The sequence below is a fragment of the Solanum stenotomum genome, chromosome 3 (assembly GCF_019186545.1).
Source record: "Solanum stenotomum isolate F172 chromosome 3, ASM1918654v1, whole genome shotgun sequence".
Lineage (NCBI taxonomy): Eukaryota > Viridiplantae > Streptophyta > Magnoliopsida > Solanales > Solanaceae > Solanum > Solanum stenotomum.
The window spans coordinates 42,869,968-42,888,497 of NC_064284.1; the positions used below are offsets into that span (position 1 = coordinate 42,869,968).

The 18,530-nt window shown below is 38.0% G+C and overlaps 1 protein-coding gene across 1 annotated transcript; it reads right to left on the reverse strand.

Moving 5' to 3' along the window:
• Positions 1-223: 223 nt before the first annotated feature.
• LOC125858959 (uncharacterized) lies at positions 224-1,262 on the reverse strand. The gene is made up of 2 exons (XM_049538716.1): positions 1,241-1,262; positions 224-819 (listed from the first exon to the last, which is right to left on the reverse strand). The coding sequence occupies exons 1-2, from the start codon at positions 1,260-1,262 to the stop codon at positions 224-226; spliced, it is 618 nt and encodes a 205-aa protein (XP_049394673.1).
• Positions 1,263-18,530: the final 17,268 nt, after the last annotated feature.

Here is an 18,530-nt window from a genome sequence, read left to right on the forward strand (position 1 = left end):
TTAAAAGTCACATGCTTCGACCTACAGTCTACCACTGCATGATATTAATAAAGTCAATCCATCCCGATAATAACATCAAAATCCTTAAAGGGCATTTCAATCAAATCAGCAGGGAAGACTATGTTTTGAATCACGAATGGACAATCTTGGTAAACTCGATTACACACAACTTGATAACCCAAAGGACTTTCAACCAGCACATCATAATTAAGTCTCATAGATTTCACGTTTTCAGGAAGAACAAGTAATGAACAAAGATAGGAATGTGTAGAACCATGATCAAATAGTGTAAACACACATAAGCCAAATAAGTAAATTTATCGAAAACCACATCTTGTCCATCTTGATCATCCCTCTTCCACATAGCATAAATGCGTGTAGTAGCCCTTGGTCCACTAGCTTTATTAGCTCCACTTGCACCTACTGCTTGGGTGTTTTTAGGTCTTGCACCTCTATTAGTTTGAGGAGGATTACTAGAAGTCTTATGAACTGAGCCTTCATTTCTCAAGGAAGGAGCATTTTTAGGATAAGGACAATCCTTCACTTTATGATCAAATCTCCCACAATTGAAACATACACCAGAAGATCTCCTACAAGTACCATAATGATTCTTTCCACATTGTGGACAAGTAGGAACGCAAGGCTTGCCTTGGCCATAATTTGGAGTGCTAGCTGTAGAAAATTCTGATTTGTTTTGCCTTTGTTGAAGTGGCCTATTATCACTACTAGCCTTAGAATCATCAAACCTTCCCTTTTTGGATTGACCTCCAAAATCTGGTCTAGGCTTTAAGAATTTGTTTTCATTTCTACTAGCTTCTTCTTTATTAAGTCATTCCCAAGTAAAAGAAGTAGACACTAACTTACAAAAGTTCTCATGTTGCAGGATCGCCACATTATTTCTAATGGAATCATTTAAACCATCTTCAAATTTCCTGCACTTGTCTTTTTCCTCTTTAATAATACCTCCAGCATAACGAGAGAGCCTTAGAAACTTCTATTTGTACTCAGTAATAGACATGCATCATTGCCTTAGATTCAAAAACTCCTTTTTCTTTGCATCACAATAAGCAGGTGGGACATACTTCATACGAAATTCCTTAAGAAAGTCATCCCAAGTAAGAACAAGAGGTTTTACCTTGGAATTCGAAATACTTACCCACCAATCATAAGCATCCCTTTGTAATAGTGAAATAGAATACTTAAATTTGGCAACATCTGAACACTCCAACGGCTCAAATACCCTCTCCATGCGCTCCAGCCATTGTTCAGCATCTGTGGGATCAACAATACCTTCAAACTCCACTCAACCCATTTTCCTCATTTTCTCAAAGTTAATCTCGTTGGTATCATGCATTGACTCAACAATGTGGTGGAAGAATTCAACTATTTGTTGAAAAGGATGATTCATGGCTTGAGTACCACGACTAATGTGAGGATGTGGGCCAGCTTTTACACCCGGTTGGTTTCCCACATCAGACCCACTAGTGTGGGGAACATATTAATTCGAGAAATGTTCTCCAACCTCTTCCAGTGCATGAGGTTGGGAAACAGAGGTACCCAACCCTTCACGAGCAGCTTCCATAGGTCAGTCAGAAGAAAATGCCATAACTTAATTCCTTCAAAAAGAAAGATCACATTGCATTAGGTACATGTACTTGATGCATATTCACTCTCCATGCGATAAAAATATTATAAACCATGTAAGTGAACAAATACTCTATGTAGAACATTTTTCGAAAGCGATCAAGTATACAAGTAATTCACAACAAAAGTCCTAGAACCACAAACCTACGCACTAATACCAACACTTGTAGCAACCCTTTCGAAAGGATACTACCACTTAAACAAGAAATCTAATTAAATACTTGCGACATTTAAAAGAGATTAACTATGGACATATTGATTATAATTTAGTAGAGGGATTAGGTTTGTAAAGAAATAGTTAAGGATGTGCATCCTGCCCATTTAAACATTTATTTGATGTCAAATTGATATTGCGCAAAATTTTAACTTATGGTGGAAAAACCCTTCCAAAATAATATAAGCCAATAACTCAAGAGATTTTTATGCATATATTATCCTCATGCTGCAAAAATGATATAAAAAGAATATTACTAACTTTTGAGTACCCAAATTAGGTGGTTCATGCTTCACACAACCATTCAAAACAAGTGGTAAATTTAATATATTACAAGACTTATATTACAACCCACGGTGACATGATCAAATTAGCCCTCAAAATTTCATGTAAATATACAACACATAGATCATGTATAAGTCCCAAGATTTATACAAAATATAGATGCCTATATGCAAATGTGATCTTCCTTTAGGCTCTCAAAATCTCCATCTCCAATGGCCAGCTTCATGCCTCCTCTCGATCATTCCCTACGATATAAACAACTATCGCGAAGCATATAGCTTAGTGGTGTAAAAACTATAGGTTCGGAGCCCCCAGATTCACCAAGCTAACTTTCTCAAGTCATAGGCAGTACAGTTGAAACATAACAAACAAATCAAGTAAACAATATATAAAGAGTATCAAGTTTGATATTTAAATATCCAAATGTCAAGAACGCTCATAGCACCATTTTCCAATATATTCAATAACAAGGCTCACCCAATATATACATCATGCCATCACACCAAGCACAAGCAGGTATCAAGAAGGGTCGATGCCCTATATCAAGAAGGGTCGATGCACAATAATCAGGAGAACCAAGAACCATATTAAAAATGGCTTTCTAGTTCATACTTAAAATGGACAACTTTCATTCTTAAGACGGACTAAAAATCCAGAGTCAAGATGACAAATGATCCGAATCAAGAAGCATGCCAATAGTGACAAAGCCACAGCCACAAGAAGGTAAAGGTTCCGACAAGAGTACCAATTGATGAAACAATCCGTACAAGTGGGCGAGTTACACAAGCATTTTTAATGTCTTAAAGGATACCAACACGACAATGCAAAGTGACAAGGGGTAAACAAGGTACCAAGATAAAATTTCAGATATACCAGCAGGTAAAAAGGGTACAAGTACAAGTTTATACACAAACCTCAGTGCTTAGCTAAGAAACAGTCCAACACAACTTCAAGAGTTCAAACCGTAGACCAACCAACGTATCAAGGTCCTCAACTTGTTCATCAGTATATACAACCTTAAAATAAAATTAAATAACTTCTTTAATCCATACTAGCTCAATAATGTTAATGTAAAACAAGATTATCATCACAAGTAAGCTTAGCCTGTACAAATACGACTATGCTCCCAAAACACTAATTTTGTCCGGCCTAGTACCTCATGTCGCACCTTAGATTTGAAAAGGAAAAAGGTAAATATGGACTGTATATCCTTTATGAAAGATGTAGGTATATTATATAAGGTTGCAAACAATCAAGAATCACCGGAAAACATATTTTGGGCAAAAGGATATCCTCGATACACTAGTAGTTGTTCATACAAGATTTCTAAATCCGAAATCTGGACAGAACTTGTCCTATGTTGTGTTCCATATTTCGAATCCATAACAGCTAAATTAGAGTAGTACATAAACATAAGAGTTGTAGGCATATGAATTATCTTTCCAAATCATATTTATTCACCTAAAAAGGTGTTTTAGAGAATGAGATATTTTAGAAGTAATAAACACTACTCAGCTCAAAAATAGATTTCGACTACTCACTAAAGAGAAGGGTGTATCTCGAATTCCAGCCAAAAGGACCAAGATTTTCTTGAAATTTTGTGAGTAATATGTTTAGAGGAAGTTCTACAAGTGTCTTAGAGTTAAAGGACATGTATTCTTATAGAGGAGGTGTGAAAATATATGTTATAGAAGTAATACTTATCACTTACTAGATACAGCCAAAGTCAAAGGTTGGCTGCCCAAAAGTAAAAGTTGTGCTACCGAAAAGTATACATATATACCAATATGTATATACCTCACCTCCCTTTCAAATTAGAGATAATTCCAACTAGAATATTACGCAAATACCCCAATACAATCCATTAAATTACGATCACAATTTATGTTAAGCAAGTTTGCAAATATCACAACATTTCAAGTTCTAAAAATGAGAGTAAAACATAATGTAGTAATTAAGCAATGGTGCATGGACAAGCGACTCTTGGTTAGCATTTTGGGTTGTTACACTTTTTACCTCCGTAGACTTTTCCTTGAGTTTCTCCTCCTCAATTTGTTATTCATGGACCATAAGACGAGATATGTCTATATCAACAATGAGCATGGTGGTACGACACTCTTTGACCACCATATTGGATATACCCATCACAAACTTACTCATCTTAGCTCTAGGATCCGTCACCATTGTTGGACCATACCTAGACAATTGGGTGAACTTTAGGGCATACTCCTTCACACCCATACTTCCTTGACGAAGGTTATTGAACTCTTTCACCTTTGCTTCCCTTATCTCGAGGGGAAAAAACCTATCAAGAAATGCCGATTTAAACACCTCAACTCTACAGGTCCCGCTCCTACCGGCCTTTCCTCTTTCCGCTGATCATACCATACTTGAGCAACCTCCTTCAATTGGTAAGCAGCCAATTGCGTTTCTCTACTAGAGTCACCCCCATCACAGCAAGTACCTTATAGACCACATCAACAAACTCTTGAGGGTCTTCCTCAACTTTAGAGCCATAAAATTCCAGAGGTTTCATCCCTATAAAATCCCTCACTCTCGAAGTCACCGTACCACAATTGGGTTCACGGGAGCTACCACCTCTCGATTGGCTTGTGCCGTCATCGCTTGGGCCAATATTTTGAAAGCCCACCTAACCTCCATCCTAGTCATATTCTCAGCCAAAGGATTTATCGGAGCTTGGGAAGGATCTCATTGTTCCACGTTGTCACCGTCCATCCTTCTAGTAGCCATTCTAGTAATAATATCCTGAAGAACATATGGAAAGGATTATGAGACAGATCTTTTAGAGTTAAACTCTACGGCACGACTTAAAAGTAATGAAGAAGTGAAATTTCCTAAACATCTTATACCCTCTCATTCATAAATATGGCGTGCTTCACACTCATGAACAAGATACTATTAGACATGGCTTATGACACATCATCCAACGACCATTCAAAACCTTGTACCCTGGTTACCAAGTTTTTAACGACCTAGGGGTACCCCTTAGATGCAACATGGCGTATAGAACCCTGAAGGACTCCATACACGCCACTTAGTTCTCATAACATAAGAAATAGAACAATTAAGAGTAAAACACATTTCAAGTCTAAAAAGTTTTTCATAAAAGAAAGCGGAAGTCTAGACACTTTGTGTCATCATAGCTATCTATTACAATATTGAATAAAATTTGGCCTATCCCACAAATCATGTTCAAAAAGGAAAGACAAGAAATCGAAACTACACTAAGGAGAAGTCCGTCCTCGAACCATGAGGACTCACCAAGCTCAGAAAGAAATTAAACTCAAATCTCTAGCAACTTTAATGGAAACCATGTCTGTCGGACCCTACATTTCGGAAAAATGTAGGCAAGAGTATTCTTTAGTACAAAAATGCATCAAGTATTATAAATATGCATAAAAGCATTTATAACATGCAAAAAAGTCATTTCATTTAAAAGAATGCAATTTACCAAGTTTAAACATCATCATAAAGGTAGTTGGAAAACATAAGTCATAATCATCATCTTAAATGCAAGCTAGTACAATCATTAACATCTTTGAACAATTATGAGATACTTCATTAATCATGTCTTAGTTCATCATTTATCTTGTAATGGGAGATAAGCCTTATCTGAAATGAGGTCATGTGAGCTATAACATCATTACCCCGGTGTTACCCATACTGAAAAGAGTTTCTTACTTTCCTAAGGTACAACCATGAACTCTTATCTTAGGTTGATCCACTAGATAATATCCTATAAGGGCACATAGTTTATGGAATACGAAGATTGCTACTAGAAGCTCGGACTCAACTAACGTAAAAGGTTTCCTTCTCATGAGACATACATGGGGAGCCCAAACTTAACTGAAGTAAAAGACTTCTATCTCATTTTAATATCCACTCGGTGCTAAGCACAAATCCCATGGAGTACTTATTAAGTCTTACTTAATTCATGCCTCATAGAAGGATGTCCTTGACAATCAATCCAAGTTAGGTCATTAGGATAGCTCTTATGTAACACCCCGGAAACTAGTAGGCTAAACTAGTGCTTAATAGGAGGGGTGGAGTCGTAAATGTAACTCCTTGTACTTAAAAATTAAATGGTTTTGTGTTAGAACATCAAGGTACGACCCCTCAAGGTCCAACCATGGGCCCTTGAGGAGGACCTTGAAAACTGCCATAACCTGTGGACCACGACAGGACCCACGCCCTGTAGGTGGGTCCATGGTCCATAGGTCAGTAGGTCATAGATGGTCAAAAATCTCTGTCAAGACCACGATTGACTAGCATACCACGTGGGTCCATCCACAGACCATGGTCGTGGGGTCGTGGGTGGTGGCCTGGAAACTAGTTTTGGGAGTTAGTTTTGGGGCACTTTTTGGGTTTTCTGGTTTTAATTAATAATAATTGACGTTGTTTTATTCTAATTTTTCTAACTATATATTGATTAAGAGCCCTAAATTTAGTCATCTTTCTCATTATTCCTAAATCAAAAAACAAAACCAACTTTTCACAAAATATTCTCTCTCTAGAACTTCAAGGAAGAATAAGGAGGAAGTTAGAGCTATGGTTTAAGGAGCAAGGTTTTCTACTCAATTTCATTGGATTTCATTTCTAAGTTATGATAGTCCTTCATCCATGGAGCCCCTTGAAAACCCCAATTTCGAGATAGAAATTCCCCAAAAGCTAGGGTTTGACTCCAAGTCATGGATTCCATTCAAAAATGATTCTAATGTTTGAATTAATTTATATTATGATTGAATTGATGATTTATTATGGTTTTTATGCTGAAATCCCCAAGAATCCATCAAATCCTATCCCAATTTATGATCTTGTGATGTAAGTGAATTGATGAAAGAAGTATATTATGAGATTATACACCATGTCTAATGTAGTGAATTCTAGATGTGTTTATTAGAAGCAGTACTGAACCGGAGCCACATAGAGGATCTTTGATTTTTGAAGGGCAAAGTATGAGAATTATGCATGATTATGAGATTTATGTATATGCTTTAAGAACACTTTGAGTGTAAAGTGATTATGATTATGATCTAGTTGTTGTGTTGTTGTAAGGTTATGCTAATATACACACTTATGTATGATTATGATATGATGTGAAAGGATTTCTCACAATATGATGATTCTAGGGTTGAAAGGCTTTCTCACCTATTGAATGTATATGTAGACATGGACGGTGAAAGGTTATTCTCACACATGATATGATGAGCTATAGTATGAGTTATGTTGGATTGAGTATCAAGATATTCTTCCATGATTAAGAACTTAAGTCAAGACTTAAAATGAACTCAATGGGAGTTAATTCTTAGCACCGAGTGTATATTGAATATGAGATGAAAGCTTTTACCTAGTTGAGTCCGACTTTCCAAATGGGTTCCTTCTACGCTAGTTGATTCTGGGTTCCCAAAGTATATATCTCATGAGATGGAAACATTCTTCCTGAGTTGAGTCCGGGTTTCTAGTTGCAATCTCCTCATTCCATAAACTATGTGCCCTCATAGGTGTTTAGCTAGTGGATCTACCTAAGCTAAGATTATGGTTCTACCTTTGGCAAGTAGAACAATACCTTTTCGACGTGGGTAGACACCGGATTCCATGATAAGTTCACATGGACTATGTCGGTTAAGGGTTATTCACTACAATGACAACAATATGAACAAGAATATGAATTATGAACTATAGTTACCTAAGAAGCTTTACTTAGCATGGGTGAGATTATGGGGTCTTATTCATGCATTGCACAAGTATGCTTTAAGGTATTTATGATATGTTTCCGTTATGTTATTATGATGATCTATGTAATGAATATGCTTATGACTTATGCTTTTGCATTATCTTCAAAGTGATGTTTTAACTTAGTAAATAGCATGAATTCAACGAAAATGTCCCTTTTATCATGTATTCAATGTTTCCATGCATGACTATCATAATTAGTGCATTTTTGTACAAACCCATGCTTTTCCTACATTTTTCCCAAGTGTAGGGTCCGGTTCTCAAGGTGGTCATCATTGTGGCTAAAGCTTGGATTGCTTGTTCTCCTAGCTTGTTGGTGAGTCCTAAAGATTTGAGGATGAATATTATATTTTAGTAGTCATTTCTTGTATTTCCTTTATGAAAATTTTGGACTTGAAATGCACTTTTACTCTTATTGTTCTAATGCTTAATGTTATGCTATGCTAAGTCGCTTACATGGGGCCTTTCAGGGGTTCTATGTACCTTGATAAATATAGGGGTACCCTGGGTCGTGACAAACTTGGTAATCAGAGCACGAGGCTTAGAATCTTTCTAGGATGATGTATCATAAGCCACGTCTAGTACAATCTTGCTCATGAGTGTGAAGCGCGCCACACTTATGAATAAGAGGCTATAAGATGTTAGGAAATTTCACTTCTTCATTTCTCGAAAGTCATTCCTTAGAGTTTACTCTAAAATATTTCTCTTAGCTAATACTTCTCTTGTGATTTCAAGATATGAATACATGAAGGGCTAATGCTAGAAGGATGGAAGAGGACAATGTGAATCAAGAAGCTCCTCAAGCTTCTCAAACCCCGATTGACCCTTTGGCTATGTCAAATGTGGAGGTTAGGTCGGATTTTCAAATGTTGGCCCAAGTTTTGATGACTCAAGCTCAAGTTGTGACTCATGTGAATTCGGCTGCTTCAAGAGTTAGGGAGTTTCCTCAAATAAACCCTCCCGAATTTTATGGCTCTAAAGTGAAAGAGGATCCTCAAAGGTTCATCGACGAGGATTATAAAGTACTTGCTATTATTGGGGTATCTTCGGAATAGAAGGCGGAGTTAGCCGCCTACTAACTAAAAGATGTTGCTCAAGTATGGTATGATCAGTGGAAGAGTGGAAAACCCGTAGGAGCGGGCCTGGTTGAATGGGAATCGTTCAAATTGATATTTCTTGACAGATTCTTTCCCTGAGAGTTGAGGAAAGCTAAGGTGGAGGAATTCATCAACCTTGATCAAGAAAGTATGAGCGTGAAGGTGTATGCCCTAAACTTCATGATGAGTCCACAAATTGGACTCATTTAGCATTATGTTTTGATAGAATTAGTGTCCTCAAATGCATATTTTGTCTCAATATCTGATGAAAACCCTTAAGTTTCAGGTATTTGGAGTTGGAGGGAAAGCATGGACACTACTTAGCAAAAAGGAACAAAGGCACCTGAATGAACGAAGAAATGAAGATCTAAGAATCGCCGAACCCATTCAGTGAGTCGCCAAAATGTCTTATCTCACCTTTTATTCCAGTGTGCTGAGCCCTGAAAGAAAAGATCAAATCGGCGGTGAAAAGGAGCAGTCGGCATATCGCCAAGCAGTTCTGTGAAGCAATACTATGTCACCCAATGATCCAGAACACGACAATATTGAAGGACAGAGAAAAACGGCGATGAAACCTACCATAGGGCGGATCACCGAGTTGATCGGCAATCCCGACTAACGATGCCGAATGATCCGCTGCAGCATAGATTTTGGAAAACTATAAATTCTCGTTGAGAGTTGTAGTGTAATATCATATTTTTAATATAGAATATTTAACATAGAATTTTGAGTTCTAAGTTTGAAGAGGGTTTTGAAGAACTTGAAGATTCAAAGGGTTTTCAACTCCAAGAATTCGGACTTGGGTCTTATGGATTCTTCACTCTTTGCTTGTTTTGAGACTTAAATCTTCATACCCATTTGAATGCAAACTCATATTGAAATAAATTTCTATCTCTTTTACATATCTATCTAAAACCCCAATTCTTGGGGTGTGATTTTGTGAATATGGGTTAGATTATCTATTGGGTCTTGCTTTTTTATGGTTTATTTGTTGTGTAAATGTGATTTCGTTTAGTAGTTGTGGTGGAACTTAATGAAATTGTAGTTGCAAATACGATTTCACCTTTGTGTTTTTGGCTTGCTCGAGAGAGAGGTCGTAAAACTTAGACTACTAAACTGATGGCTGGTGGGATTGGGTCGACATGAGGTTCAGCTCAAGAGAGTGAACCCTAGTCCTTCTCCCACACACTCAGCTCGAGAGAGTGAGTTGGCTAAGGCGGAGGCTGTGCTTAAAGCGGTAACCCGGTGTTCGAGAGAAACCGGGTTAAATTGGGGTATGTTGCTCGAGAGAGAATTATCCCCACTATTGTCTAGCCAAGTCACAAATATTCAACGGATTTATTATACAAAGCATGTACCCAATAGTTTAGTTTATCCCGTATTCCTATCACATCCCAAGAATCCCATCATCTTGATTAGTACTCTTTTCATTTTTGCTATTTTTGTTTACTTGTGACAAACGCCCATTGTTAATTGACACTATTGTGTCACCCTTTAGATTTAACATGCTCTTATTCGATAATGTTTTTAGCTATGACTAATTAGAACTAAGTTTTATTTTTCTACTAATTCTCGAAACCATTCCCTTGGGACTCGACTCCAACCTTTGGTTGGGTTACTTTACTATTGTACGATCGTAGACACTTGCATTGGAAGTTCTTTCTTGATTACGCAAACATCAAAATGGCGTCGTTGCCAGGGACTCGCCTAGTTACACACTGGCCGACTCCGAGGATGAGGACTAGACATTAACTTGCATCGTGCCACGACTTTAACTAAGGTTCTATTTTTGAGGCAACCCAAAACCTTTATTGCTTTATTTTGCTTTGATAAAATATTGGTGTGTTAATTGTGCAGATGGAAGTGTGGAGAGTGAACGAAAAGTGCAGATTGGCGAGTTACAGGTCCATTCTGCGAATCACTGAAAGGTTCGGCGACCCCAAACCAGACCGCCATTAAACTCAAGACCAATTTACATTGGAGTCTGTAAAACTTGACGACCTCAGAAAATTATTTGTGAATTGCCGATCATGTCGACGATCTTGACGGAGACCGCCATTTGGACTCCCACCATACATGGTTGTTCTATAAAATTCGGTGAGGCAAATGACTACTTGATGGTACGCCGAATAGTTCGGCGATCGAAACTTATGTCCCCGAATTGGAAAAACCTGGATGGTTTTTCAAGACAAAGATTTAAAATTTTCAAACTCATTCCCTTTCCCTCACTTCTTCATCTTCCCAAACTCACACCTGCACTCTAGTTTTACATTTCTTGCATTTTTAGAGCATTATTAGTGTTGATTTGTGCTGGGGATTGGATTACATTGCTGCCTAGTGTTTGAATCTTCTCTTTGTCGACACCAAAGGTTGGTTTTCTATGCCCCGAGTTTATTTTATCAAAATTTATACTCATTTGCAATAGCCTGATATTGTTGAAGTGTTCTGATCCTTCCTGATAGGATTGGATTATTTACATGTATGATTTAATTTGATAATCTTGCTCACGTAATTGTGACCGTTGAGTTGTCGTAATTGCATGCCTTAAACTAGATTAAAATGTGAGGGGTTGTGTTTGGGTGTTATGGGTCCTACTTTAATTGTATTGGTGCATGCTTTGATTTTGTTTTCAGGAATTGCAGGGTGGAATTTGAGAGGTTGGATTGAAAATGCCACGTTGGGTCGTTTAGCGAACTGGGTCGAGCTTGCCAAACCACTCGGCGGTTCGCCTAATGTCCTTATCTCACTTTTGATTTCATGCTATATTTGATGATTAATTTTGTAACTTTCGGCGAGAATCTTGATGTCGCAAAAAGCATTTGGCGACTCGCCGAAAGTCTTCTCTTTAACCATTTATCTGCACCCCTGAATCTTTATGCACTGAAACTTTTGGCGGACCTATCCTGGTTTGCTGAAAACTATCGGTGACACACCAAAATCAATTAGCGACTCGTAGAAATCAATCGATGACCTGCCAAAGAAGCTCCCCTTTCATCTTTTTGCTACAGTTTTAGAGCTAATTCCTTTGGCGAGCCTGATCTAGCTCGCCTAAGAAATTTGGCAATTTGCCATCTTGTTTGGTGAATTTGTCTGCATAGGTTCTGCTTTGCTTTTGCTTATATTTTTCTAACTTCTCTTCAAGACTTTGCAAACATGACTAAATCAAAAACTGTGGAAAGAATTAAACCAGCCTAAGAGAAGTCAAAAGGGAGTGCGATAAATAAGGAGACAGCTACGTCGAAAGGCAAAGCGACAACACTGCCCACAACTACTGGGAAGGCAAGGGAAAAAGGCCCACTTCTGCCAAGAAGACCATTACCCTGGACCCTTATAATCCATCATGGGCCAAGGGATTTTCCAGTGCGGTGCATATCTTTCTCGTAGACACACACTCAACAGATCTTGGTGAATACGGTACCGCTATTCCCCCTGAGGTGACTTCAGGCACTGATTCCCATATTCAGAGTACTACATCGGGCACTAAGGCCCAGACAGATGGAGAGACTGCATAGACATTATCCCCTTTTTACCTCCCTCGCAGTTTTCCTTTAATTTACATTATGGATATTTTGTTACTTGCATTTGAGGACAAATTTTTTTATTTGTGGGGGGTGAGGCCCACCTTTGGGTGCTATTCGTGAATCGTGCTTTGTTTATGTATTTGGGTTGTAAGTTATAATTGTGTTAATACTGCTTTCGTTGAAAGTTTGAGTTTGTGGCTCCGTGTTTTAAATTGCAAAATGATTTTGAACCCTTCCGATTTTTTTGCCACCCCTCCTATGTTGAATGTAGCTATTTTTTGCATAATTTAAGTCTCGATTACGATCAATACCGATGACTTGAATAGTGCTCTCAATCAAACGAACATACGCAGCTACGATAAGGCCAAATGAAGTTGCATAGACAACATGTGAACTCTTTGCATCTCGCTATGACTAGCCTAATATCGAATTGAGTCTCTTGTGATGATCAATGCATTCTAGCGAAAGTGTGGAGTCTTGTTTGACTATAGTGTCAATGCCTAGTGTGATGAGCTTACTGTGAACCATGCATGAATACACCTAGAATTTTCCCCGTTGGTTCGATTGACTAAGTAAGCCTATCTCTTGATATGATCTTAGGCAACTTCAAAGAGTGTGAGCCAATTTGTCATATACCTGTTTGTGGCCTACCTTGTGAGCATGTGTGAACCTCTTTTGAACACCCCTTGAGCCTTACCTTCCTTTGGAAGAACTTGATGAAAACTAGACCTTTCTTTATCCATTACCCATAATCCTTATGAAGTTGTGATTAGTTGAATACCCAACTTAGGCCAAGCCTAAGTTGGGGGTGTGGTGAAAAGAGAAGGCAAATCAAGAAGTGCAAGAAAGTCCCTCTTACCCATGGTTTTGAGAAAAATGGAACCCCTCCATATAAAAAATAGAGAGAAAAGAGAAAGCAAAAGAAAAAGAATGAAAAAGAAGGTTGTGGAATAAAGTACAAAAGAAATGGGGTTTCCAAACAATCCATGGAAAGTGAATAATAGGATGACTTATGAGCAATGAAGAGAATGATGAAGGAATTAGAAAGGAAGTGTTGTGAGCACCACATTTCATGAAGATGAAAGTCACTAAGTCTAAATGACCATACCTTTGCACTCAGCCCATTATAAGCCTTGAAAAGACCTTTTTGATCTTGAGTAAGCCGCAACAAATGTTGATTAGAAAATACGGGCAAACCTATGGGTGAAAGCATGAATAGTGTTCTTTCCTATGAGAGTGAGCATTGCATTTGATTCCGGAACTTTAAATGATTAAACCTTTGTGTGTGAATATGGATTCAGTCCTTGTGTGAGGGCATTTGAACACTTTGGTTGAGCTTGAACTTGCATTTGAAGCAAGTATTGTGAGCATGAAATTATTTGATATTGGTGAGTCACAACTTGAATCTTTGAGTGCACATTTGATCTTTGCATAAGTAAATTGATTCTTGTTGTGTGCATTCATGATTGAGTCTTGTGTAGCACTGTTCGAGACACCCTTTTTGAACGACTGAACTTGAGTTTCCTTGAGGACAAGCAAAAGTTTAAGTTGGGGTTGTTGATGAGTCCACAAATTGAACTCATTTAGGACTATGTTTTGATAGAATTAGTGTCCTCAAATGCATATTTTGTCTCAATATCTGATGAAAACCCTTAAGTTTCAGGCATTTGGAGTCGGAGGGAAAGAATGGACAATACTTAGCAAAAAGAAACAAAGGTAGCTGAAAGAATGAAGAAATGAAGATCTAAGAATCGCCGAACCCATTTGGTGAGTCGCCAAAATGTCTTATCCTCGCTTTTTGTTCTAGTGTGCTGAGCCTTGAAAGAAAGGATCAAATCGGCGGTGAAAAGCAATCGGTGTGTCACCGGGCAATTCTGCAAAGAAGTACTATGTCGCCCAATGATCCAGAACACGACAATGCTGAAGGATAGAGAAAGGCGGAGATGAAATCTACCAAAGGGCGGATCGCTGAGTTGATCGGCGATCCCGACCAACGACGTTGAATGATCCGCTGCAACACAAATTTTTGAAAACTATAAATACTTGTTGAGAGTTGTAGTTTAATATCAGATTTTTGAATATCATATTTTTTAATATAGAATTTTTATCATAGAATTTTGAGTTCTAAGTTTGGAGAGGGTTTTGAAGAACTTGAAGATTCAAAGAGTTTCAACTCGAAGAATTTGGCCTTGGGTCTTGTGGATTCTTCACTCTTTGCTTCTTTTGAGACTTAAATCTTCATACCCATTTGAATGCAAATTCATATTGGTATAAATTTCTATATATTTTACATGTATAGCGAAAACTGCAATTCTTAGGGTGTGATTTTGTGAATATTGGTTAGATTATTTGTTAGGTCTTTGCTTGTTGATGGTTTATTTATTGTGTAAATATGATTTCATTTAGTAGCTGTGGTGGAACTTAATGATTTTGTAGTTGCAAATACGATTTCACCTTTGTGTTTTGGACTTACTCGAGAGAGAGGGTATAACTAAGACTACGAAATTGATGGCCGGTGGGATTAGGTCGACATGAGGTTCAACTCGAGAGAGTGAACCCTAGTCCTTCTCCCAAACAATCAGCTCGAGAGAGTGAGTGGGCTAAGGCGGAGGCTGTGCTTAAAGCGGCAATTCGGTGTTAGAGAGAAATCGGGTTGATTTGGGGTAAGTTGCTCGAGAGAGAACTTACCCCCACTATAGTCTTTCCTAGTCTCAAATATTCAACGGATTTATTATCAAAAACATGTACCCAATAGTTTATTTTATCCCGTATTCCCATCATATCCCAAGAATCCTATCTCCTAGATTAGTACTCTTTGCATTTATGTTGTTTTTGTTTACTTGTGACAAACCCCCATTGTTAATTGACACTATTGTGTCACCCCTTAGATTTAACATGTTCTTATTTGGTAATGTTTTTAGCTATGACTAATTAGAACTAAATTTTATTTTTCTACTAATTCTTGAAACCACTCCCTCAGGACTCGACCCCAACCCTTGGTTGGGTTACTTTACTATTGTACGATCGTAGAAACTTGTATTGGAAGTTGTGTCTTGATTAGGCAAACATCATTTCACTCAATTGTCCAAGTATGCTCCAACTATGGTGGCGGAATCAGGGGATAAGATGAGTAGGTTTTCAACGGGTGTGTCCGACTTGGTTGAAAAAGAGTGTCGTACAGTAATGCTCCACCATGACATGGCTATGTCAAGGATTATGGTATACGCTCAAAAAATTGAGAAGTCAAAACTCAAGGAAAAGAATAAAGAGGTGAAAAGAGCTAGGGCCGGTGATTGAAACTTCTCCAATGCAAGGTCTGATGGACAAGGTCGGCCAAGGTTTAGACAATGGTTTTCCAACCTAGGTTCCTCTAGTTCTCCAAGGGTCAACAAGGATAGGGCTTCCAACCCTAAACCTCAAGGGGGTAATAGTACTGGTTATTATGTGGCTTAACCTAATTGTGCAAAATGTGGAAGAAAGCATGATGGCAAGTGACCTGTCGGTACCGATGGGTGTTTTAGTTGTGGGAAGATTTTCCACCAGATGAGAGATTGTCCAATGCTCAAGGTTAAGGTAAGAGAATATAAACAAGCTCCTCCAAGCGGTTCAAACTCCAATGCCCGAAAGAAAAACCGCTTTTATTCTCTTCAATCCTGAGGTGACCAAGAGAGCTCCCCGGATGTGGTGACCGGTATGTTAAAAGTCTTTCTTATTGATGTGTGTGCCTTGTTAGATCACGGTGCTACTTTATCCTTTGTTACACCGTATATGGCCATGAAGTTTGATATACTCCCCGAAGTGTTAGTAGAACCTCTTTCGGTCTCTACCCCGGTTTGTGACTCAGTGGTGGCTAATAGAGTCTAAAGGGGATGTCCCGTTTCCTTATCCCATAGAGTTACCTTGGTAGATTTGGTAGAGTTAGACATGTTAGACTTTGATGTGATTTTGGGTATGGATTGGTTGCATGCATGTTATGCCTGTATCAATTATAGGACTCGGGGGGTTAGGTTCCAAGTTCCAAATGAGCCTATCTTAGAGTTGAAAGGGGGAAATTCTATCCGTAGAGGTCAATTTGTCTCTTGTCTTAAAGCTAGGGAGATGATCTCCATAGGGTGTATTAACCATTTTGTTAGGGTGAGGGATGTTGAATCTGAAACCCCATATCTAGAGTCTGTTCTGGTAGTGAATGAGTTCCCAAAATATTTTCCCGATGATTTACCCGGTATTCCTCCTGAGTGGGAAATAGATTTTGGTAGTGACCTTTTACCGGATACACAACCTATCTCTATTCCTCCTTATAGAATGGCTCTAACGAAGTTAATAGAGTTGAAAGAGCAACTAAAGGATTTGCTAGATAAGGGTTTCATCCGTCCAACCATGGGGTGCTCCAGTGTTGTTTGTTAGAAAGAAGGATGGGTCTCTTAGAATGTCCATCGATTATCGTCAATTGAATAAAGTGACCATCAAGAACAAGTATCCTCTCCCAAGGATAAATGACTTGTTTGACCAACTTCAAGGGGCTAGTAATTTCTATAAGATTGATCTTCGTTCGGGTTCTCACCAATTGAGTGTGAGTTTTCATTGATAACTATTTGAGGATCAATTGTGTTCAATATCGATGTCTTGAATAGTACTCATGATGAGCATGTTGTATAGTGTTGGCGTTGCGAGAATGAAATTGATGTTGTTGTACTTTTGAGAGATATCTTTGAATCTTTTGTTCACTAGCTACATTATGATGTGAGCCTTTCAATGTACATCACACATACACTTTTAATCTTTTAGAGATGTGATAAATTAGTGTATTTCAAAGTTACATGTCTGGTGAGGTGTTACTTGAAAGGATGTATGTGGAGTCCAAGAATTTTCCTCGTTAGTCCAAATAATTGAATCTTGGCGAATGTGAGGAATGATCTTGGGAGACAATTCGAAGAGGGAACCAAATTGTCCACAATTGTTTGTGTTTACCTTGTGAGGGTGTGCATCCATTTTGGCACCATTTGAGCCTAACCTATTTGTTGGCAAAAAAAAAATCAAAAGAAAGCCTCTTGACCAAATTGCCTCTACCTTCTCACCAAAAATCCTTTTCTAATTATTCTTATGTTTGGAAAGGCAACTTAGGCCAAAAGCCAATGTTGGGGCTGTGGAAAGGAATGAAGAATAAAAGACAAGTGAAGGGTAAAGAAAGATGAAATGAGACTAAACTTTGAAAGTTGTTACAAAATAAGGAACCCCTCCTTATAAATAGAATTTAAAAAAATATTATGATGGAGATGCTTTTGCAAAATGAAAGTTAAAAAGAAAAGTGAATTAAATAAAGGAGATTCCAAAAAAATTGAGTGACGAGTCAAATGTTGAGTTCTCAATTGAAAAAGACGGAAAAGAACTTGGTAAGAGGTAATGATGCTTGCAACAATGTTTTGAAGAGGTAAAGTCACCAATCCCAAATTATCATACCTTTACCCCATCACCATTACAAGCTTAAAAGACCCTTGAGATCTTGCATGAACTAGGTTATGTTATGATTGGAAAATATGGGCAAACCTATGGGACAAATCATGCATGTATTTTTCTTTTGAGAGAATAACAGTTACATGGATTCCTTACACAATTGCTGAATTGCTTTGTGAGAGCATGAAATCATTCTTGATGTGAGGGCACTTGAATGCATTTACTGAAACATGTTAGTGCATTAAAGATGAAGCTAAAGTGAGCTTGAGCTTGTTGTAAGACCAGCTAGTAATCACTTGAAGCTTTTATGAAAATGATTTAGGGTATCATGTTATTCACAGTAGTGTTGTAGACACCACTGTTGGGCTTTTTGTGTTCTTGATTTACTTGTGGCCAAACAAAAATTTAAGCTGGGGTGCTGATGAGTGGTAGATTTGCACTCGTTTAAGGTCCATTTAGCTCAATAATTAGTTTTCTCAATGCCTAATATTTTTTCTATTCCTATAGAATATTGATAATTTGCAACTATGAAGGAAATTTGATAAGGTGAGGATTGATCTTTTA

Excerpts from the sequence above, each read along its gene's own strand:
- LOC125858959 (XM_049538716.1), bottom strand. The coding sequence starts at position 1,262 with ATGGCTGGAGCGCATGGAGAGG. Across the intron at positions 820-1,240 it reads GGCTGGAGCGCATGGAGAGG|AAGAAGCTAGTAGAAATGAA; the intron begins GTATTTGAGCCG and ends GACTTAATAAAG.